General features: G+C 65.5%; 8 protein-coding genes across 8 annotated transcripts in view; 4 read left to right on the top strand and 4 right to left on the bottom strand.

Annotated features, from left to right (window-relative positions):
* Positions 1-140: 140 nt before the first annotated feature.
* On the bottom strand, positions 141-1,230 carry EMIHUDRAFT_453016 (hypothetical protein; the record flags this gene model as incomplete). The annotated part of the gene is made up of 2 exons (XM_005760900.1): positions 504-1,230; positions 141-350 (listed from the first exon to the last, which is right to left on the bottom strand). The coding sequence occupies exons 1-2, from the start codon at positions 1,182-1,184 to the stop codon at positions 141-143; spliced, it is 891 nt and encodes a 296-aa protein (XP_005760957.1). The 5' UTR covers positions 1,185-1,230.
* A 2,017-nt stretch (positions 1,231-3,247) lies between these two features.
* On the top strand, positions 3,248-4,297 carry EMIHUDRAFT_105924 (hypothetical protein; the record flags this gene model as incomplete). The annotated part of the gene is made up of 1 exon (XM_005760901.1): positions 3,248-4,297. The coding sequence occupies one exon, from the start codon at positions 3,248-3,250 to the stop codon at positions 4,295-4,297; it is 1,050 nt and encodes a 349-aa protein (XP_005760958.1).
* Positions 4,298-4,679: 382 nt separating this feature from the next.
* EMIHUDRAFT_217224 (hypothetical protein) lies at positions 4,680-5,904 on the bottom strand (the record flags this gene model as incomplete). The annotated part of the gene is made up of 2 exons (XM_005760902.1): positions 4,680-4,943; positions 5,155-5,904. The coding sequence occupies 2 exons, from the start codon at positions 5,902-5,904 to the stop codon at positions 4,680-4,682; spliced, it is 1,014 nt and encodes a 337-aa protein (XP_005760959.1).
* A 2,660-nt stretch (positions 5,905-8,564) lies between these two features.
* On the top strand, positions 8,565-9,768 carry EMIHUDRAFT_438250 (hypothetical protein; the record flags this gene model as incomplete). Its single annotated transcript, XM_005760903.1, has 3 exons — positions 8,565-9,225; positions 9,385-9,414; positions 9,602-9,768. Coding segments are annotated over exons 1-3 (801 nt in total), but the record flags the coding sequence as incomplete, so codon positions are not given.
* A 20-nt stretch (positions 9,769-9,788) lies between these two features.
* Positions 9,789-11,366, top strand: EMIHUDRAFT_438251 (hypothetical protein). The gene is made up of 4 exons (XM_005760904.1): positions 9,789-9,925; positions 10,152-10,501; positions 10,680-10,880; positions 11,057-11,366. The coding sequence occupies exons 2-4, from the start codon at positions 10,426-10,428 to the stop codon at positions 11,227-11,229; spliced, it is 450 nt and encodes a 149-aa protein (XP_005760961.1). The 5' UTR covers positions 9,789-9,925; positions 10,152-10,425; the 3' UTR covers positions 11,230-11,366.
* Positions 11,367-17,350: 5,984 nt separating this feature from the next.
* EMIHUDRAFT_60170 (hypothetical protein) lies at positions 17,351-17,557 on the bottom strand (the record flags this gene model as incomplete). Its single annotated transcript, XM_005760905.1, has 1 exon — positions 17,351-17,557. A coding segment is annotated over one exon (207 nt), but the record flags the coding sequence as incomplete, so codon positions are not given.
* Positions 17,558-18,758: 1,201 nt separating this feature from the next.
* Positions 18,759-19,976, top strand: EMIHUDRAFT_217229 (hypothetical protein; the record flags this gene model as incomplete). The annotated part of the gene is made up of 4 exons (XM_005760906.1): positions 18,759-18,866; positions 18,987-19,481; positions 19,584-19,649; positions 19,935-19,976. The coding sequence occupies 4 exons, from the start codon at positions 18,759-18,761 to the stop codon at positions 19,974-19,976; spliced, it is 711 nt and encodes a 236-aa protein (XP_005760963.1).
* Positions 19,977-20,252: 276 nt separating this feature from the next.
* EMIHUDRAFT_438254 (hypothetical protein) overlaps positions 20,253-20,619 on the bottom strand; it is a 3,307-nt gene continuing 2,940 nt past the window's right edge. Inside the window, exon 5 of the mRNA XM_005760907.1 lies at positions 20,253-20,290. The gene's annotated coding sequence lies outside the window, so the exon portion shown is untranslated. The remainder of the gene's footprint in view (positions 20,291-20,619) is intronic.

Below are 20,619 nucleotides of genomic sequence, written 5' to 3' on the forward strand. Positions count from 1 at the left end.
TTCGAGCGGGGGGGGGGGGGATCGTGCCGTGTGTGTTTGGCGCATCGCGTGCGTACACGGGCTGCGTGAGTGCAGCTGCACTCTCTGCCGTCGCGAGGGCTGCTTGCAATGCACACGGAATGCGTCTGTGCTCTGGGCATCTATTGGCCCGGCTCCTGCGCAATCGCCTGCGTGTAGAAGCCCGCGGCGCGGCCGAGAGAGCCGCGGTTAAAGGAGATGTTGCCGCGCCGGCGCAGCCGGTCCGCCGCTTGGTTGAGCGGCCGGGCGCGGCTCGGCGGCGAGTCTGCCCGCTGCCCCTCCCTCGCCGCGCCCGCCGGCCTCCTCTCGGCCGGCTGCAGCAGCGGCTGCGCCTCTTCGTCCCCAAAGCTGGCAGACGCCGACCCAAAGGCGAGCGGAGAAAAGGGCGGGGGCGAGGGGAGGAGCGGCGGGGGCGAGGCGGCCCCCGCGCCCGGGGCGAGGCCCGCCGCCGCCTCCTCCTCCGCAAGCTGGCCCGCCTCGGCCACCAGCGCCGCCGCGACGTCTCCCTCAGTCGTCGACTCGTCGGCAGACGCGGCGGCAAAGTCATCGAGCGGCGGCTGGTCGGCGTCCGAGGCGGAGGAGGCGTCCGAGGCGGTGTCGGGCGGGTGGGCCGCCATCGAGGGCGGCGGGATCAGCGGGGCGAGCAGCTCGCCCTCTGAGGTCTCGGCCGCTGGCGGAGGGAACGCCGGATCCGCGGGCAGCGGAAGGTCGGCCGACGCCGCTAGGGCGGCCGCCTCGGCGAGCATCGTGGCCTGGAGCGCGTCGGCCTGGCCGTCGGTGTCGATGACGGTGCCGGCTGTCGGGTTCGCGAGGGCGGCGCCTTCCGCCAGCGCGCCCGCAAGCCCGCCCGCGCCGCTCGCGAGGATGAAGTTGTCCGAGCCGCCCGCAAACAGCACGGTGGTGGGCACTGCCTGCACAGGCCCCTCAACGAAGGGCTGCACAAGCGCGTCCAGGCCGGGCAGCGCGGGTGCCGCGCTCGCCGCGCCGAGCGACGCGACCACCCCCGGGGGGAGCTGGTCCCGGCTCAGAGGTGGAAGGTTCTGCCGCGGGGGCCGCGGGCCAAGGAATCTGTCCATCTCCTCCTCCGTGCACGTTAGCGCGCGCAAATCGAAGTCGACCGAGGAGGAGGCGGAGCCCGCCGAGGCGTACCCGTCCTCCGATTCCATCTTGGAGCGGGGAGCTTATGCGAAGAGGACTGTGTGCAAGCGCAAGGCAAAACCGGACTTCGGCTTACTGTGCTGCATGAATGCTTGCCCAGGTGTGAACAACACCTCGTGACCACGGCGCCGCAGGCGCCTGTTGATGGGTCCAGGTGATAGCCCTGGATGGGCAATGCATACGCCTAGTTGGACCTCAGATCGCCCGACCGCGTCCCGGTGCTTTGTGGTCGGATTTGTGACGCCGCCGCACCGCGCCGCGGCCGGGGGCCCTCCGGAGGCCAAGGATGGCCGTGGCGGACCGGGACGAGCTCTGGGAGGTGGAGTGTCAGTGAGTATATTGTAGAGACTGACCATGTGCACAATATCTCTCACTCTAGCTAAGCCAGGGGAGGCGATACCGCGGCCGTACAGCAGAAGGCCCCCGCACGGGGGGTCCCGGCCGACGTCATGATCGTCCGCCAAGGGTCTGGGGTCGCCTAGGCAAGTGGCCCAAATCCGATGAGTTTTCCAAGTGTGAACAGTGTTTCGAAGATACGCAGTGCCGCATTTGAGCATGAATCAGCGTCCTTTCTGCTGGCATCACGCATAGGAGAAGCCGAGAGGCACAAGGTCCTCCAATTTGCCGGATCAGCAGCGCGGTCTGGAGCGTGGTTGTGGCGTATGCGTTTGCCCCCGCAGTCTGAATAGGCCAACGCCCGAACTCATACTGCGCTCTGTGCAGCCTTTTCAAGCAGTGAACGGGACCGGCGAAGTTGCGCCACCACTATCGTTGTCGTTCCTGCCATGCACACTGTAGCGTTGAATAAAGACACCGGCTTGGGCGGCCGTGGGTTGCAGGCACACCGGCCATCTACACCTCCCTGACCTACGAGCATAAGTGTCTCCCCCCCCCCCCCCCTCGCACACAGGATTGACGCTGCTCTCGGCGCTCGCTCCCTCCTCGCCGCCGCGAGAGGACCAGGCGTGCCCGCGCGCCGCGGGGGCTCTGCAGACAGCCAGACGGCTCCGCGCGGTCGGACCGACTTTTTTCAGACTGGACTATTCTGGATACTAAGGGTATGTGCAGCTAGATCTCACTGAGCTGAGCTCATATCTGCCCTTGGTACCCTGTTTTGAGTTCGGGAATGCCTTCAGTATCCTGTTTCCGTGTACGGAGGGCCGCGTCCGGACGATCATGACGTCGGCCGGGACCCCCCGTGCGGGGGCCTTCGTACAGCAGCTTGATGGTGCTTCGCCGGCGTGCGTCCCGGAGCGGTGCCGGACGGGGGCCCAGGGGAGGAAAATGGAGGACAACGCCGACGCCGCTCTGATTCGACTTTTTACTTCAAACAAAGACAGTCGCACGCGCCGCAGCGCGGCGCGTGCGACTGTCAGGAGCGGATCCGTCAGTTAGTCGTGTTCACGCCGGGATCGTGTCCTCCACAACCTGGGCAACCATTCAGGGCGACGAGTAGGGATCCCCGTTCACACAAAACACAACCACGTTCACAGCCTTGTTATTGAGAAGAAATCGTTCTTCCAAAATCCTGCTCGTGCAGGTGGGGACCCTGTCCTCGTCCCATCCCTCGTTTGGCGTGTCTGTTTTCTTTCTTTTTTTGAGAAGAAAATACCTCCGATGGCGCTGTGCGCAGCGGTCCAAGCTGCCTCTCTAGGTTCTTGAGGGGGATATCCTTTGGCCGCGTTGGGTGGCGAGGATTCGTTGGTGTAACGCGGTCCACGCAGGCGTGTTTAGGTGTTTTCTGACGGCCGACCGTCAGTGCACGGAGTTGCCCCCTCTCCGACTGCCCCGGCTAGTTCCCGAGGTCGTCGGGTGTGACGCGCGCGCCCCCCGAGACCTAGCGCGGGTCGGTTGGAGGGGGCTCGCTGCAAGGAAGAGCTGTGTAAGAAGCCGATCCCCGTAGTCCGCCCCACTCCTCCCCATCGGGATTTTTCGGTGTATGTAGCTCTTACGAACATTTTCAGTGTCGCTCTTACGAAGATCCCCGGAGGTGAACTGCTGACAGAGCCGGGTCGCGGATTTTTCTGGGCCCGCCCTCGGCCGAAGCCGTTACACCTCACACATCCACACGATGGGCCGCGGCGGGGCGATCGGGCGGCCCTACGACGCGCCGGGCGAGGCGATCGGCACCACCTCCTCCGCGCCCTGGGCAGAGGGCAAGAAGCTGCTGCCGCGCGTGCCCGCCCGCCGCCTGTCGGTTGGCTCGTGGAGCGCTGCGCCGGTGGCGCTCGAGCTCGACTGGGAGAATGGCAGGCTGGTCCTCGAGTGCCCGCAGGGCCAGTTGGAGGCGCGATGGGCCGACCTGAGCGGCGAGCTGCGCCCGCACGGCGGCGATGCGGAGCAGCTCGTCCTCGACCTCTCGCGCCCCCCGCAGTTCCTGCAGCGGCCGCCGCCGGAGCCCGATGCGGCGGGAGAGGAGGGCGGGTACGTGTACACGACGGACTTCACCGGGGGTGAGGCGTCGCAGGTCGGCCGTTATCTCGTCCAGCTACCACGGGGCGCCCTCAGCGCGCACGACGACGCGCTGCGGCGCGCAGGCATCCGGGTGCGGCGTGGCGGAGCTGTCCTCGGCGCGGGCGGGAAGGCCAGCCTCGGCCCGCTCTCTCCTGCGCGGCGGAAGCCGCCGAGCAGCAGCCCGCGTCTCGACGCCATCACCCTGCAGGAGCAGCTCGAGCGCGCGCTGCGCGAGCGGCAAGCGCGCCCAACCGGCATCTGCCCCGTCCGCGAGGCGCTGCATGGCGCATTGCTCGAGGAGCTGGCCGGTACCATTGCGCGCGACGAGCCCCGTCGGGGGACGCTGCTGCGGCGCGTCGCCGGCGAGGCGCGCATGACCATTGACGCCTACCGTACCGTCTACGAAAAGTCGCTCCTCTTCGGGGCCTCCAAGCTCTCCGAGGCCGCCGCGCTCAAGGGCAACCTCGAGGGCCGGATCGCGGAGCTGCAGGCGGAGACGGCGAGCTTGGCCGACGAGGTGCGATCGCTCACCGACCTGTGCGAGTCGCTGGAGCATCGCGCGCAGCGGGCCGAGGCGCAGGCGGAGGCCGAGACGCACGACGCATCCGCACTCCGAGCGGAGGGGGAGCAGCTCCAGGGACTGCTCGACGCGCTGCGGCCGGGCTGAAGACCGTGGCGGCACGTCCGTGGCCGGTGGCGACTGGACTGGCGTGTCCGCAGTGGCCAGTGCGGGTGAGTACTCTACGTGTGTCGACTCGAGGACGAGGTGTGGGGGTCGTCTGTGCTGGGTGAAAACTGGGGTTTGGCTTCGGGTTAGTTAGATGGCTCGATTATTTATTTTGCGAACACACCTACACTGCTAAGTGCTATATACAAAGCGCGTACACACATGTGATTTTTGTGTGGATTGTGGTGTACTCTGGTACACAGTACACATTGCTTGGCTCGAAAGCGCACATGGGATGCCACACGAGCCGCCCCCTGACGCTCAAACAATAAGTGGGCACATCCACATCGAGACCCGCGCGCGGCAGTACGGGCACTCGTCCTCAAGTTGCTCCGCGCACGGGCCCGCACTGGTGGCTGCACGGCACCGCGATGTGAGTCTTCGGCCTCGTCAAGCAGATGATGCACGTGGTCTCGCCGCCGCCGAGGGTGGACTCGGGCGCCCTCGGGCGGCCCGCATCGAGGCTGGCACTGGCTAGCGAGACAACGGCCAGCGACTCAACGGGCGGCTCGTGCTCCGCCGCCGATGAAGCCGCCTCCGCCACTGACCGGCGCAGCGCCTCTTCGAGGTCCGCCGCCGCCGCTCGCTCGAGGAGGGCGTGGTCCTGCGCCGCTGCCCTCTCTGCCGCCCCCGCCGCCTCGCGCTCCGCCAGCTCTCGCTCTCGCTCCGCTTGCCTCACCGCTCGGCGGCCAGCTTCGCCTCCGTTTCTGCCGCGACGACTCGCTTCTGCTCCTCCAGCGCCGCGGCCTCCGCTGCTCGGCGCGCCGCCTTTGCCGCGCGCACTCTCGCTACATGACCGCGCTCAGAACGACGATCTTGGCTAGGTAGAAGGGCTTGTACACGGCCGCGTCGCGGTGCACCTTGCGCAGCACCACCTCGACGACCGAGACGCTCGACTCGCTCCCTTTGAGTGGGAAGTCGCCCGCCTTGGAGGCGAAGGTCTCGCTCGACGCCTCGCCGCGCACTATGCCGCCGCAATACTTCGTCCAGATGTGGCGCGTCGCTCCGTGCGCCGGCTCGACAAGCAGCGTGTTGAAGCCACGCTCCAGCGCCACCTCGCAGGCACGCATGCGCAACGCCTTGCCGGCCCCCTTCCCGTTGACGCTGGGCAGTGTGCCGCCCATGGGACAGTGCAGCGCCTTGCCCGTGGCCATCGACCCGATGCGCAGGGACATGATCGCGTTGTCGTAGAGCCCAGATACGAGCTCGATGAGCCCCGCCGTGGTCCGACTTTTGCGCATCATCTCCTTGAAGTCAGACGTCTTCTGGTATGGGTCAAACGTCTTCAGGAAGAGGAAAGCGAGAAGCTCGCCATCCGCGCTGCGCGCGACAAGAGAGAGGCCCGTGTCCACGCTCTTGACTTTGGAGCAGCTAAGCAGGGCGTACGCGCGGTAGTCCTCAACCGAGAGGCCGGCGCGCTTCATGATCGGGTTGTTGGTGTTGAAGGCGGCCGAAGCCAAGTCGATGCAGCGCTCATACTCGTCCGAGCGCATCGGCTCTATGACCATACTCGTATCGGCCGGTGCGAACGAGAACGCTGACGACATGCCGCCGTTTCGGTGGAGCACGGGCCGGTGCCTGTCAGAGGATGCGGGCGAGTCGGCCGGCGTCTCTATGCCACAGCTTATGTAGTTCCGGCTTCCCGGCAGCAGCCTACCCGGGCCGGCATTACTGTGCTGTATGAATGGTTGGGCAAGTGTTGACACCACCTCGTGACCACGGCGCCCACTCCCTTTGCTGCCATTCATAAAATCGTTGGGTCGCTTCAGTTCACGAAGTCCCCCCGTGGGCCGACCCTCCGATTTTATGAGAAGAGAACAAAGGGAGTGACGGCGCCGCAGGCGCCTGTTGATGGGTCCAGGTGATAGCCCTGGATGGACAATGCATACGCCTAGTTGGACCTCAGATCGCCCGACCGCGTCCCGGTGCTCTGTGGTCGGATTTGTGACGCCGCCGCACCGCGCCGCGGCCGGGGGCCCTCCGGAGGACGAGGATGGCCGTGACGGACCGGGACGAGCTCTGGGAGGTGGAGTGTCAGTGAGTATATTGTAGAGACAGACCATATGCACAATATCTCTCAGTCTAGCTAAGCCTGGGAAGGCGATGCCGGGCCGTACAACAGCTTGATGGTGCTTTTCGCCGGCGTGCGTCCCGGAGCGGTCCCGGACGGGCGGTCCGTGGGACAAAATCGGGGGACGCCGACGGCGCTCTGATTCCACTTTTTACTTCAAACAAAGACAGTGGCACGCGCCGCGGCGCGGTGCATGCCACTGTCAGGAGCGGATCCGTCAGTTAGTCGTGTTCACGCCGGGATCGTGTCCCCCACAACTTGCCCAACCATTCATACAGCACAGTAGCCAGACAGGGGGTCTGCCCCGGTTAGACCCTGTCGCCACATCATCTGTCCAGCGTCCACCCATACCGCGTTGGTGTCCAGTCCGAGCCTGGCTGTTCTTCACCTTCCTACATACATACAGAGCCTATGCAATAGGTAGGTAGGTCCGGTTTTGACCGCCCCAGAGGGCCCCGCAATAGGTAGGTAGGTGGTGGTGGTGGTGTGTGTGTGGGGGGGGGGGGGTGAAAATAACCGCTTCGCGCGGGAGACGGCGCGTTTAGCCGCGAACGGGGCCATGCTCTGGCGGGCTCGCGAGCGGCGCGCACTGCGGTACAAGCCGGCGCGCGGCGGGCGCTGGGAGCCTATTCACAGAGGGCTAACGGGTATTTTTTCGCTTCGCTGCGCGGCCTGGGAATAGGTAGGTAGGTGGGGCACGGAGCCTGGCGATTGGCGCCCGCAATAGGTAGGTAGGTAGGGCGTTTTGGTGCGAGTCATGGTCAACAGACCCCCTATCTGGCTAAGAGCCGGAACCCAGGGTTCCGGCTCCTAGCCGGACAGGGGGTCTGTTGATCACGCTGAGGGAGGGTGTAGAGGATGTAGAGTGTAGAGCGCTGTAGAGCTGTAGAGATGTAGAGTGCTGGAGAGCGCTGTAGAGCGCTGTAGAGCTGTAGAGCTCTACATCCGCCGCGGGACGAAGCGCCTCCGTTGTGGAGCGATGTAGAGGCGCTCTACAACGTGAAATCTCTCTACGTGTACGTCTTCGTCCACAATTGAACCGCGTTGCGAAGGCGCTGACAAGTCACCTCCTCCCTATAAGACATCGGCCTCGGCCCGAGAATCACCGTCACGGCTCTTCGACGTCTCGCCCTGCTCCGACGCCTCGTCGTGGACGACGCGGCCATGCCTCGACCGGCTACACCCACAGCTCCATCCTCGTCATCTCGCTCGCGACGCTCTCTCTCCACCAACGGCCTCAATGTACTGCTCAGATCGCTAGTCGCCGGCAGGACGACGACCGAATGCGGCGCCTCGCCAGCCTCGTCGCTCCTGACGGCGCCATCCGTGTCTCCCGGCGGAGGCATCGCGTTTCGAGCCACAACGGACTGCGCGCTCCGCTTTTCGAACCACCAAAACTCGCGGCACCCAGGTGCCGGTGCCGGTGCAGGTGCCACAAGTTTGCGCCCGGCCCTCTAGCGCCGCGCGCTGGCCCCAGCTGCGTCCCCGCGTGGCCTGCCCGATGGCGTGGTGCCCGCCCTCCACCCACCTCCCCGCGCGGGGCCGCTCCGGGGCGACCCGGGCGCCTGGTCCATACCGTGCCCCATGTTTCAAGTGCGGTTTTTACAAGATTTTTTTGCCTGCCCCGTCATCGCCGCCCTCCTCTGGCACCGGTTGTGAGCGCTCGTCGCCGTCGTCGTCGGTCTACGTCGTCGTCATCGTCTCCGTCCTGTTCCCCGGCGGCGCCGCCCCTCCACGCGGGCGCGTTCGTCTTGCGCCATTCGATGCGCCGTCCACATAATCGTCTTCGAGGCCTTCCTGGCTGCGTTGGTCGCCTCTCGCACCGCCACCTGCATCGCGGTGAGGGGCAGGCGCTCGCCGTCGCGCCCCCCTCGGCGTGGGGGGTGGTACATAGCCCGTTGCCGCCATTCTCGCCCTCGTGGCCGCTCGTTCGCATTGTGTCGGGGCGGGGAGGGCTCCCGACGCCGCCGCCCTGAACCGCCGCCACTGTTCGACGCTGGGTAGGTTCTTGCCCGCCGTGGTGAGCGCCGCGGCGACGTCGAGCGCCTGTTTGACTGCTCCCTTGTAGGCGCTGTTGCCGCCGCCTCGAGCATTTTTTGTGTTTTTTGAGCTAGCCCTTGGTAAAGCGCCGCTGTGGCGCCCGCCCGCTCCCAAAGCATTCGAACCCTGCTTGCCCACGGCGGTGGTAGTGGCATGACCGCCGCCGAGCCACCGCCGGCGGGAGACGAGGCTCCGCAGGACCCGGCCGGCGTGCTCGTGCTGCTCGTGCTCGGCCTGCAGGGGATGGGCACTCTCTTCGCCTTCAACACCATCATCACGCCGCTCAAGTACTACGAGCTCCGCTTCGCCGCGTCTCCCTTCTCCTCCTCCTTCGAGTCCATGCTGAGCATCACCTTCAACGCCGTTGCGCTCGCCTCCATCGTCGCCTTCCAGCGGCTGCAGCACGTGATCCGGCTCCGCACGACCATCTTCGCCACCCTCGCGTGCGAGCTGGTCGTCTTTGCGACGCTCACCGTGTACACGCTCTCTCCGCTCCGCCGGCCCGCCGACGAGCTCCACGCCCTCCTCGAGGCGAGCTCCACCGCCAGCTTCACCGTCACGCTCTGCTGCACCGCGCTCGCCGCCGCCGCCACGGGCCTCCTCAACGGGTCGGTCGTCGCGTACTGCGCGATGTTTCCGGCGCGGTACACGCAGGTCGCGGTGGGCGGGATGGCCCTCGCCGGCCTCGCCGTCTCCGTCGCCGGCCTCGCCACCACCGTCCCCACGCAGAATCAGCTCGTCGCGGCGGGTGGCGCAGGCGCTACACTCTTCCCGAGACTTCCCACGCCGCCTCGGCCGCCCTGCCACCCGAGGCCACATCCCCAACACGCCCTGGACATGTCCCACACACCGCCACGCCCGACTAGAGGGCGCAAGCTTCGTCGCACACCTCTCACCGTCAGCCCCCCTTTGCCAGGCAGCGAGCGCGATGCGATCGCCGCTGCGGGCGCGCGCGCTAGATGAGTCGCGCCGTCGCTCTGCTCCACTCTCAAGGACACGTGCCCACCTAAGCGCAGCGGTATGCAGCGGTGCTCAGCGGCGTCCCGCTGTCTTTGCGGTCCGCGGGTTCGCGAGGCTCCGAAAGCACCGCACGAGACCGCACTCCCGCCCCTGACCTCACGCGCGCAAGCCAGGCGCATACTACGGCGTGGCGGTGGCGGTGTTCGCGGCGTGCCTCGCCTCCTTCGCCTGGGCCGACGCCACGCCCTTCGCGCGCCACGTGCAGGCGAAGCACGCCCTCGCCTCGTGCAGCAGTCAGAGCGGGCCGCCGGGCGGGGCTGTTGGGGCTGTTGGCGGGGCTACGCGCGGGGGGAGGGGGGGGGAGGGGAGGGGAGGCGGTGGCTACGTGGCGGGGAGGGCGGTGGGAGAGGGCGCGGCGGGCGCGGCGGGCGGCGGCGGCTGCTGCGTCGGGCCGCGGGCGGTTGCGGCCGAGGGACCGACTGTTGCCTTGACCAGCGGTTTGGCGGTCTAGATGCGGAACAGTGTAGATGCGGAACACGGACGCGAGGCTGACACGTGCGCTCGAGAGGACACGTGTGCCTGCACTGCCGGCTGCACTGCAGCTCTGCACTGCAGCTCTGCACTGCAGCTGTGTTCCGCGGGATTCGTCTTCGCGCGGTGCTCCGAGCGCACGGCGCGAGACCTCTGCCTCCTGGCCGCTGACAGGGCCCCTCCCCGACGCAGGCCTGGCTAGCCACGCGGCGGCCATCGAGGGGCGAGGGGGCGACCTCGAGGAGCGGCTCGGCGGCCCAGAAGGCGCTGCGGCGGCGGCGGCGGCGCGGCGCGAGGTGTGGAGCACGCTCTTTGCGGTGCGGTGGCACGCCGGCACTCTGGTGGCCAACTACGCGGCCCGCGCGGCAGCGGCAAGAGTCGCGGAGCTGGGGCGAGATCAGGCCGAGAGGAGGCGAGGGGCTGGTGAGAGTAGGTGACGCTAGGGATCTTCCCCGCCATCAGCGGCATGGTCACCTCCACGGCGCCCTCCCCCGCGTGGCGCGGCCTCTTCCCCGCCGTCCTGTTTGTCGTCTTCAACCTGGGTGTGGCCCGCGCCCCTACCCCTACCCTTGCCGCCACTGCGTCCGCCATCAGCAGCTCGAGCACGCCACCCTTACCCCCCGCAGCCCTGCCTCGTACCCCGCCCGCCCTCGAGTTTGCTGGTCTGGTCTTTGGCCCCCTAGCCCTCACCCCGCCCTTTGCCTCACCCATCACCCTCAGGCGACATGGCGGCCCGGCTCGCGCCGCCGTCCTGCCACCTCGTGCGCGGCCGCTCCACCCTCGCGCTGGCGCTGTCGCGGATCGCCCTCATCCCCCTCTTCATGGTCTGCCACATGCGCCCCGGAGACAGTGCCGTCCCGACGCTGCTGCCTTCCGACGCGGCGCCGCTATTGCTCATCGCCCTCCTCGCCGCCTCGAACGGCTTGCAGACCGCCCCCCCCCCCCCCCACCCCTCCCTCCCGCTCAAGCCCCTCACGACTCGCCCAACCCCCGCGCCCGCCCGCCCGACCCCGATCCCCTCGGGGTGCCTCACCCGGATCTGCGCCTCGTCCCCGAAGCCCCCCCCCCCCCCCCTGCTGTGCCCCGCGCGGCTGCAGGCTTCCTCACCGCGTGCCCGCTCATCTACGGGCCGCTCTCCGTGCCGCCGCCCGAGCAGAAGCAGGCCGCCTCGCTGCTCGTCCTCGCGCTCAACGTCGGGCTCACCCTCGGCTCGCTCCTCTCCTTCCTACTGCACGGGCTCGTCTGCAGTTGCAACCCGTTTGTGAACTGATAATTTTTGATTCCCGCGTCGGCGGCCTGTTCAAGGCCTGCGAGCTCCGTGGGGGCACTCAGTCTTATATGCATGTGCATTACGGTGTGCCGTGTGCGCAAGTGTGTCTGGTTTACCTTTGCTAGAAAGTTCCATTTCGGAGATCGGACCGAAACGCACAAATAGAGGACGAGAAATAGAGGGTTGCCTAACCTACGTTGGGAGCTGAACAGTGTTGCTACATGCTAGTGTTAACAGCAACAACAGTGGGGCTCCCCAACAACAGTAGCTAACGTTAGGCCGACTGAACACCAGTAAGGAAGGCCTGGCAGTGACCCACCAGTGACCAGACGATCTCTCTAGTGTCCAGTGCGCGTCGACGATGAGAAACCAGGGAGGGGGGAGGTTGCGTTAGTTTGTCACTCGCCATGCGCGCCCTTGGCTGACCCTCCAAAACTCCCTCCCCGCCGTTCGCGGCTCGGCTTGCGTATGCGGCTGGGAGCTTCGAGGACATGCAGGCGTCCCGCCCCCTCCGGCCATCCCCCCGGCTCCCATGCGCGCGGCCGCGACGCGCTGCGCACCCTCTTCCGCGCTGCACCCGCTCTCGGCATGGCCGTCGTCCGCCGAGATCACCTCCTCTTCGCGCCGCAGGTGCACAACCAAGGGCTGGCCACCTCCGTATCCATCATGATGAAGCCAATGGGCCAAAATCGGACTCCGCTCCCCTCCCAGGTGGCCGGAGGGTACACCTCGGGTCGGCGTGCTGGGGGGGGCGCCGGTGCGCAAGCCCACTTTCCGGGCGAGCCCGAGGGGGAGGAGGCCGGGCGAGTGGCAGCAACTCACTGTTAGTGTCCCGGGCCGCTGCGGCACCGTTTATACGGCCCCTCGTGATGTCTTTCCGAATTTGCATTGTGAGTCGTCCTCTGGCCAGCCGAGGGGCGCCAGAACGGCATGTGTACTGGTGCTGGGTGCGGGTGCGGAACGGGCTTTTTTTAACTCGCAACCAACTATACTATACAAGGACACCCTCAGGGGGGACACGCGGCGCATGTGCGTCACGTCAGGGTGGAGTTGGCGGTGGCCGAGCGTCGTCTCCAGATCGACTCGCAGCGCGGAGTGAGGGGTGAAGCGCGTCGCGCTGCGACACTCGAGAGCCGGCGGGATAGCCGTGGGGCGCGGCCGACTTTGAAGTCCTCGAAGATCCGGTGCGCATTCGTCCTCTGAGACCCACGCGTACAGGAAAGGGGCGAGAACGCGGCCATTCTCCATTGACAATCTAAGGCAACCTTGAGCTAGCCCGTTCCACACAGTGTCAGTGCGGGTTTTTTGCCATTTTCTGCTTGCTGGCCGCTGAACAACAGTAATAACAGGAACAACAGGAACAAACAGTAACAGCATGGGCTGGGGTGAACACTTGAACAACGTTGAGGATTTCAGCCAACAATAAATAAATAATAAATAAAAACGGACACTTCTCTACTGTGAGATGGGTAAAAAGGAACAGGCCCCCGCCCTTGCGATCTTTGTGCAGGGTTCTTTGTGGGTGTGGTCGGCGACTAGCCGGGGTCGTCCTCCCGACGGGGGACTAGTGCACTAGCCGTCTTTCTTCCACATGGTCCCTCGGGTCCCTGCTGCTCCTAATCTCTTCGCACATCCTCCTGCTGATCTCCGCAAAGTCCTGCTCCCTCCCTCGTCTCGCCCTGCGCGTCTGCTCCGCCTCACCGTCTTCTGCCCTGCGTCGTCTGGCGACGGGTCCTCCATAGTCGGTCGAGGTCGCCGCCCTCCTCGTGCCTCTTCCCAACGTTCCCTCGGCGGCCGATGCCGTCTGCTCCGGCTCCCCAGTCCCCGGCTCTGCCCTGCTCTCGTCTGCGCTAGTTTCTGCTTCGTCATCACCGGCGTCTCTCCTCTTGCTTCTCCCCTTCTTTATGCTTTGAGTCTGAAGCCCGCCCAGCAGCTGAATCGCTCCCTAAGTCGAAGGAGCATCATCAGTCTCACCCACTTCGCTCGCTGCCCACCGTCTCCGCTCCCTCCCGCTTGAGCCGCCGTCGCGGCCATCTTTCGTCCCACTGGCTGTTGGCCCGTCCCTGCGTTGCCTGCGTTATCCCTCCTCCTCCGCGACTCCCTCAAGGCCGGCCGAGCCTCTTTCCACCCAGTGAAGAGCTTCCTCAGCCACTCAGTGTGTTCCTCTCTCTTCATTATGCGCGCCGTAGCCTCATCATTGAGCTGGATCCACCTCTGCACCGCTCCCGTCGCCGCCTCGGCCACGATTTGCAAGTTCCTCGTGACCCCGGCGCCAAGGTCCCTCCGGCTCTTCTCCGAGAGATCATCTACCAGCGCCGGCAACACCCCCCGACGGCTGGGGCTAGTGCATCGTACCCGTCCTCATCCAGCACCCTATAGCGTGAGCCCTTCAGCGCAGCGACATGCGCTATCCTCAGCGTCTTCAGTGTATCCTTGGAGTCGGGTGCCGCCTGGGCTACTTTGCTGATCGCCGTCCCCGTCTGCGCTCGCGCTACTCTGAGGAACCATCTGGCCTGCTCCCTATTCCCCAGGCAGGCGCCGCTAAGCAAGTGCGCCATCGTCGCTCTAGGCGGGTTCTCATCTTCCTCGGTCCATTGCTGCGCGGCTTTCCGCACGATCGGACACAGCGGGTCTCGCTTTAGTGCCGCCCTCCTCGCCGCTTCCCTCGCGGCTTTGCAGACGAGGCAGCCCCTGAGTTCGCTCCTTGTGGCGGCGCCCGGGGTCTCTCTCCCCGCCTCTCCCCGCATAATCCTCTCGTGGTGCGCTCCGTGTGGCACCCCCGCCTGCTGCCGCACACGCGCTCCCATGACGGTCTTTGCCACCACGTTGTGATCATCCACGTCGGCGAATTCAATCTCGCGGACGCCGTGCTGATCCTTGATCCGCTGGCGCTTGTCCCATTTGTGTTTCGTCGTTCCCCTGACCACATCGCTCCACAGCGGCCCCGTCACCCCTGCCGTGTGCGACCCCGCCGTGAGCCCCTCGCCGAGCCGTCCTCGCACCCACTCGTTCGTGTGGCCGCGTGTGGCGTAATAGCGCAACTGTTAGGCCCCAAATTAACGTTAGGCAACCCTAAACGCAAACCGCGTGTGGTGTGTTTGGTGCCAATAATTTGCCCCCGCGGGACCCGGGAGACGCGGGAGCCCGGGAGATCCGCGACGCACATGCGTCTCCCGCGATTTTTGTGACGCTGCTGCTGCTGCTGCTCTTACGTCTTCGGTCCCCGCGGGAAGCCCCGCGCATAGGACAACAACGTCTGTCCCACACACGCGCAGACGCGCACATACATCATGCTCGGGCACCCCCCACAGTGTAGTGGTGTGAGCTCACAAGTACTAGGGGCCCGTACCATGCGGAATCGACCCTATCAAGTGCTCAAGAGTCAAGTGCTCAAGTACTAGCAGAGTGCACACGCCACACCTGCCTTGGCGGGTAAGGGTCGTAAGAATCAAAGCCTCTTGGTGCCAAACGTGCTCGAGCGCGCCGAAGAGAGACGATCTAGGCTCGAGGGAGTTAGCGAAAGTCGCACGGGCAGAGGGGAGACCGAGGCCTCCGGCAGTCCGCACCGCCTCGCGAAAGGGAAGCAACGATCAACTCCAGCTAAGACTTGGGTGCGCCGAGCGCCGGCGCGTAGGTCGCGACCGACGCGCAGCGCGGGCACGTCGCGAGCACAGGAGCGCCGCGGGTGCCGTGCCACTAACCTGGTTGTGCCGGGCAGGGCAGTTTTTGTTTGTGACGCGGAAGCTGTTTTCTTTTGTGGGTCGGTCCTGTTGGCACCCTACCCTCCTACTTAAAAGAAAATAGAAAAGAAATCGCAGGAAGAACAAAAGCGAAAAGAAGATGCAACGGCTGTGGATCTCCGAAAATAGATTACTGGGCCAAAAACTCGCGCGTCCCATCGTCCAGAACGAAGGGATCCCCACATGCTGCCGCTATGCGCGGCGCCCCTGGCATCTGAGAGCGCTGCCTGCGACCTCGCCTCAAAGGTCTTCCGCGACCCTCACATAAACTTCGCGTATGGAGGCTCCGCCGACCTCCGCGGCCGTCCCAACGCGCTCTACAACTTTCTGTCTGCACCGGGCCTCTCAGTCAACGTGAAGACGGAGGAGGCCGTGTTCAAGATCCACGATGGCGCACTCACAATCAACGGCTCGTTCCTCACCGAGGCGCACGTGATTGCGCGCTTTGCTCCCCAGAGAAGCGCGACCGCCTCATTCTGGGCGTCCGAGCTCAATCCGGAGAACTTTGGCTGGACAGTGATCAATGGAACGTGCGTCGGTCGCCCCTTCAAGTTTGGGAACCGCGGTCACAAGGAATGCTATGATCTAAAAGTGTCGATGGGCTACTCGAGCGCCACCTTCGCATTCCGCAACTGGACGGTAAAGGTGCATGGAATGCGTTCCGTCCCACGCGCGGAGGATCACGTCGCCGGCCCAAAGCACCGTCTGGACATTGGATTCTCCGCGCGAGGCGACGCTCCGTCTCGAGACAGGCCGCACGGCATCATCGGACAGTCCTATGCCACGCCGGGGCTCGTGCGGCACGGCAAGAAGGACATCTACCCGTGGGCTGGCCACTATACCACTAGCGCCCAGGCAGAGGGCGCCATCGAGGGCACGGTGTCGGATTACGAGGTGGCGAGCGTCCACGCGACCGAGTTTGCCTTTTCGAGGTTCAACGCCGCAAAGGACGAGCCCGCATCACGTGACAGCGCGAATGCCAACGTGGTGGTGGACGCGTCGTCGATCGATCGCGTCGCGGACCCCGTCGTCGAGGCGGAGCGCCGGCGTCTGTCCGAGGCGCCCTGTCCGCCTCCAGCGGCTGCCGGCGCCGCTGTCGCGGCACCGCCCCCGTCACCGGCATGCCCCCGGTGCGAGACAGCCATTTGCCTCGCCAGAACCCTCCCGCTCCTCCATCTAGCCGCCCTCACCTGACGTGCTTTCTATCAGGTCCAGCACCGAGGTTGATATCGTCTCTGCGAGCCTGAGCAGCACCCACAGCGAACACCCACCGGCCAACTTCATCTCTGGTGCTGACGATCCAGCAATTTCAGCGCTGGGCTTCACCGGGAATGCAGAGAGATTTGGTTGGTCCCCAGAAGTCTCGCCTTGGGTGGAGCTCGACCTTGGCGAAAGTAAGCAGGTGTTCGAGGTACAAATTTACGACAGAGCAGATATTGCTGTCGGGTCGACCCTCGGCTTGTTCGAGGTCGCGGTGGCCACCTCGCCCTTTCCAAACTCGGACAAGGCGCGCAGCTATCCAGTAGGGCCAAACTCCGGCTGTCTCTCATACCTTGGCCATAAGCTCGGCACCACAGCACGTGCTCATCCACAAAACGATCTCACCCCCTCGCAGGTTGCGTGCGCAACGTACACGGTTGCGGATTTCGAGGGGACGGGCGACACCCCGATCTCAATCGCGTGCGAGGGTGTTGGCCGCTACGTCGTCGTGACGTTGCCAGGAACATTCAGCAACCCAGTCGAGTGTCCGGCGGGAGTCCCCACAGGCGTCGGAGTCCCTTCGCTTTCCCTGACGACGGCGCCGTGCCTCGATGGACGTTGGGGTCGTGACATCACTGCCAGCTCACAAACAACCAGCTTGGGCCGTTCGATGGCGTTGCGTGAGATCAACGTCTTTGCCCTCCAGAATCAGGACGGCACGCCCTGCTTTGAGTGAGGGCGCCGTTCCGCCGCAGCAAGCGCACGGCAGCGCCTCGAGGGCAGCGCGCAGGCATCACACACGCACACACGCACACACGCACACACGCACACACGCACACACACGCACGCGCACGACGCGACGCACGTGGCGCGAAAATTCATTTCCTACATGAATCAACTCTTTTCGATAAAATTCTTGTACCTGTGTTAGAGCCAGTGCGCGCCAGTAAAAATAAATGCACCAAACAGGCACCAAACACATCTCCACGATACAAACACACGCACACGCCACACCGCCGTCCTCTCCGGCTCCCTCCGCGTCGGGCGTTGACCCTGGGGCACTGGCCCTCCCTCTGGTCTCCTCTCCTGAACCTGATTAAGCGAAGACTTGCCCAGTGGCACTGCTGCCCAGTCTCTTGCCTAAAAGGCTCAGCACACTGTCACGCGCGGTCTTTCTGCCCCTCCTGCCACTGCCGGATCATCCGGCGGAGCGAGTAGTTGGGGAAGAGGCCAGTGTTCTCGAGCGCCTCGCCTGTCAATGGGCTCGTCGACTTTGTCGCGAGCCAGCGCTCGATCGCCGACCGCTCGTACGACTGCCCGTCCGCCGCCATCACCGGCTCGCTCATGACCTCTGTCGTGATTGGGCAGAAGAAATCGTCCGGCGGCTCCGCTGGCTCCGGCTCGCCCGGCTTGCACGCCTGCTCCGTCGCCCGTCTCTCCCCCTCCAGCCTCGCGCTCACCTCGAGCGCCGCCGCAAGCTCCTCCTCTGCCGCCGCCTCGTCCTCAGCCGCCTCGGCCGGAGCGTTGGCCTCGTGCGACAGCGGCCCAGCCGTGCCGCTCTCTCCGACCTCCCCCTTCCTCCTCCTCCTCCTCGTCCTCTTCTTCTTCTTCTGGCTCTCCTCCGCCTGCGCCTCCGCCTGCGCCTGCGCCTCGACCAGCATCGCGTCGGCATGCCGCGCGGCCTCCGCCTCTGCCTCTGCCCTCCGCGCTAATTTCGCCTCTGCGCGCCGATCCAATGGCTGGTCGAGAGCCTCCATGAGACCGCGGCCCTTTGCCGCCGTCTTAGCCGCCGCATGTTCCTCGAGGGCACGCATACACTCGGCGTGACCGAACCCCTTTGCCAGCTGGAGCGCCGTAGCGCCGGTTACTCTTTCGCGCATTTTGGAGTCTGCACCCGCGCGCAGCAAGCGGATTATGATTGCCGGGTTATTGTTGTGATGGGCGGCGATCGTCAGTGCGGTGCGGCCGATACCGTCCCGCTTATTTGTCTCCGCTCCGCGCTTCAGCAACAGCTCGACCACCCGTTCGTGGCCGTGCAACACGGCTAGCATCAGCGCGGTGTTGCCATTGCTGGCCTGGAGGTTGGTCTCCGCGCCATGCTGAAGCAGCAGATCGACCACCCGCTCGTGGCCTTGCTCGGCAGCGTACATCAGCAGGGTGGTCTTACTCACAAAGCACCCAATCTCTGACCAAAGCTTGAACGCTCCATTGGTCTTGCCGCCGCCCCTCTCCAGCCACGCCCGAACTGCCACCTCGTCACCTCCACCAACTGCGTTGATGATCTCGCGGGACAGCTCGGCGCTGGACATGAAACACATGGTTGCGGCGAGCGGCGCGACACCACTCTGACACGACGCGTGCGACCTCGGTCCGGCCGGCGCTTTGCAATCGCCCCCCCTCCCGCGGCGCGCTCGTACACACCTGTGCGAGGAGAAGAATTTCGCGTGTTCGGGCTGTTACCTTTACCCTGCTGAACGAAATTCTTTCATCTTCGTTTGCCCCCCCCCCCCCCCCGGGTTCCGGCTCCTACTCGAGTTGCCCAGACAGGGGGTCTGTGGACACTGACTCGCGCCAAAACGCCTACCTACCATGGCGACCTGCGGCTCACAGAGTGGCCTCGAGGCGGAGCTTTTGTCCACAAAGGCAAGGCTCGCCGCAGTCGAGGCGGAGCTGGCCGATACGAAGCAGCAGCTGGCCGTGGCGCTCGCCAGCTCCTCCGCCGCCGCCGCCGCGCCACCTCCGCCGGCCGCCGCTGCGCCTGCTGCGCCTGCTGGGTCGGCCGCCCCGCTGGACCGCCCCGGCGCCCTGCTCGTCGAGCTTGCCAGCGATCTTTCCTTCCTCTCGCCTCGAGGCAAGTTTCGTCTATCGCTCAACGAAGGCGCCGCGGTCCTGCATGGCAAGTCGGCCGAGATCGCGGTGCCCTACCGGCTCGTTTCACGCGTTCTCGTGCTCCCCGAGGCCTCGGGACAGGGAAGCCTGTGCGTCGTCACGCTCGCCGCTCCCGTCGCCAACGGCAAGAGCCAGGTCGGGCACCTGCTCCTGCACTCCAAGCCGGCGGAGCCCAAAGTCGAGTGCAGCCTCTCGGGGAAGCCGCTGTGTGGCCAGCCCGCGTCGGTCGTCAGCCAGGCGTTCGCCTCGCTGGCGGCGGTCGAGGTGGGGGGCATCGGCAGCTTCAAGCCCTTCGGCGGCCGCGCCGCCCTGCAGTGCTACGTCAAGGCGACCGAGGCGGCCTTGTACCTGCTCGAGAAGGAGCTGCTCGTCAAGGAGGCGTCAAAGGTGCACGTGATGCCGTACAGCCGGCTGCGCGTCGAGGTGCTGCCGCCCGACAGCCGGCGCACCTTTGACCTGCAGCTCGAGTGCGCCGCCGCCGACGCGCCCGCCGGCGCGCCCGCCAAGACGGCCCTCAAGCTCGAGCTGTCGATGCTGCCGGCGAACGAGTGCGACCGCGTGAGCGAGCTCCTGCAGCGGAAGCGCGCAAACGTGAATGGGTCCCTCGACGGCGAGGCGGCGTCCGCAGGCGCGGTTGGCGGCGGCGCGGCGGGCGGCGGCGCCGGAGACGATGAGGAGGAGGAGGAGGAGGACGACGACGACGACGAGGACAGCGACTTTGCCCCGTCGGAGGGGTCCGACGTCGAGGAGGAGTACGACTCGGACGGCGGCGATCCGGTCGAGGGGGGCGACGGGAGCGACGAGGGGGAGGAGGAGGACGACGACGAGGAGGACGACGAAAACGAGGAGCCTGCCGGAGAGGCGGAGGACAGCCAGGCGCCTGCCAAGCGCATCAAGACGGAGGCGGTTGACGCGTGACCGCGCTGTCCTGCTGCCTCCATGTTGCCGCTACTGGACCTGCACCGGCTCCCGCGCTCACAAGATGCGCGAGAGGGGAGAGGTCGAGATCAGCGTGATCTCCTCTGTCGCGTGTCGGCTCTACCCTCTACGGGGCGGCGAGCAGGCGGCGAGGCGATGCACGATGGCCGATGGGTCCCTCTCCCCAAGAGAGATACTCGAGACTCTCTGAGACACCTCACTCCTCAGAGAGGGAGTGATGAGTGTAGCTCCTCCTGGTTAAAATGAAGCTCCTCCTTAAAGTACTTTCTTCAATTTTCTTCGCGAGCCCTTTCCCCAAACATACATCGAGATCTCTGCGGGACACCAGTAGATTTGTTGAGTGGAGATCGTAGATGCCGATCAGAGATCTTCCACACACAGCATCTCTCACAAAACTCAGAGATCTTTAACTGAAGATAGAGATCTTGAGCTGCCGCCATCGGCACCTCGAGATCTCAGGCCGGAGACGGAGATGTTGACTTCGCGCCAAAGGCGCCTCGAGAATCGTGTGGCCGACTGGAGATTGCAAAATGGCGCGAAAAGAGGGTGGAGATCCGCTTGAAGGTGTGAAAGGGAAAGAGCATCCCCTTGGAAGGACATCGATCCCCCCCCTGACACGCCT

This window comes from Emiliania huxleyi (genome assembly GCF_000372725.1).
Source record: "Emiliania huxleyi CCMP1516 unplaced genomic scaffold EMIHUscaffold_73, whole genome shotgun sequence".
Classification (NCBI taxonomy): domain Eukaryota; phylum Haptophyta; order Isochrysidales; family Noelaerhabdaceae; genus Emiliania; species Emiliania huxleyi.

Coding starts and splice junctions, on each gene's coding strand:
- EMIHUDRAFT_438251 (XM_005760904.1), top strand. CDS start 10,426: ATGGTCACCTCCACGGCGCCCTCCCCCGCGTGGCGCGGCCTCTTCCCC. Junction 10,502..10,679: donor GTTTGTCGTCTTCAACCTGG/GTGTGGCCCGCG, acceptor CATCACCCTCAG/GCGACATGGCGGCCCGGCTC. Junction 10,881..11,056: donor CCTCCTCGCCGCCTCGAACG/GCTTGCAGACCG, acceptor GCGCGGCTGCAG/GCTTCCTCACCGCGTGCCCG.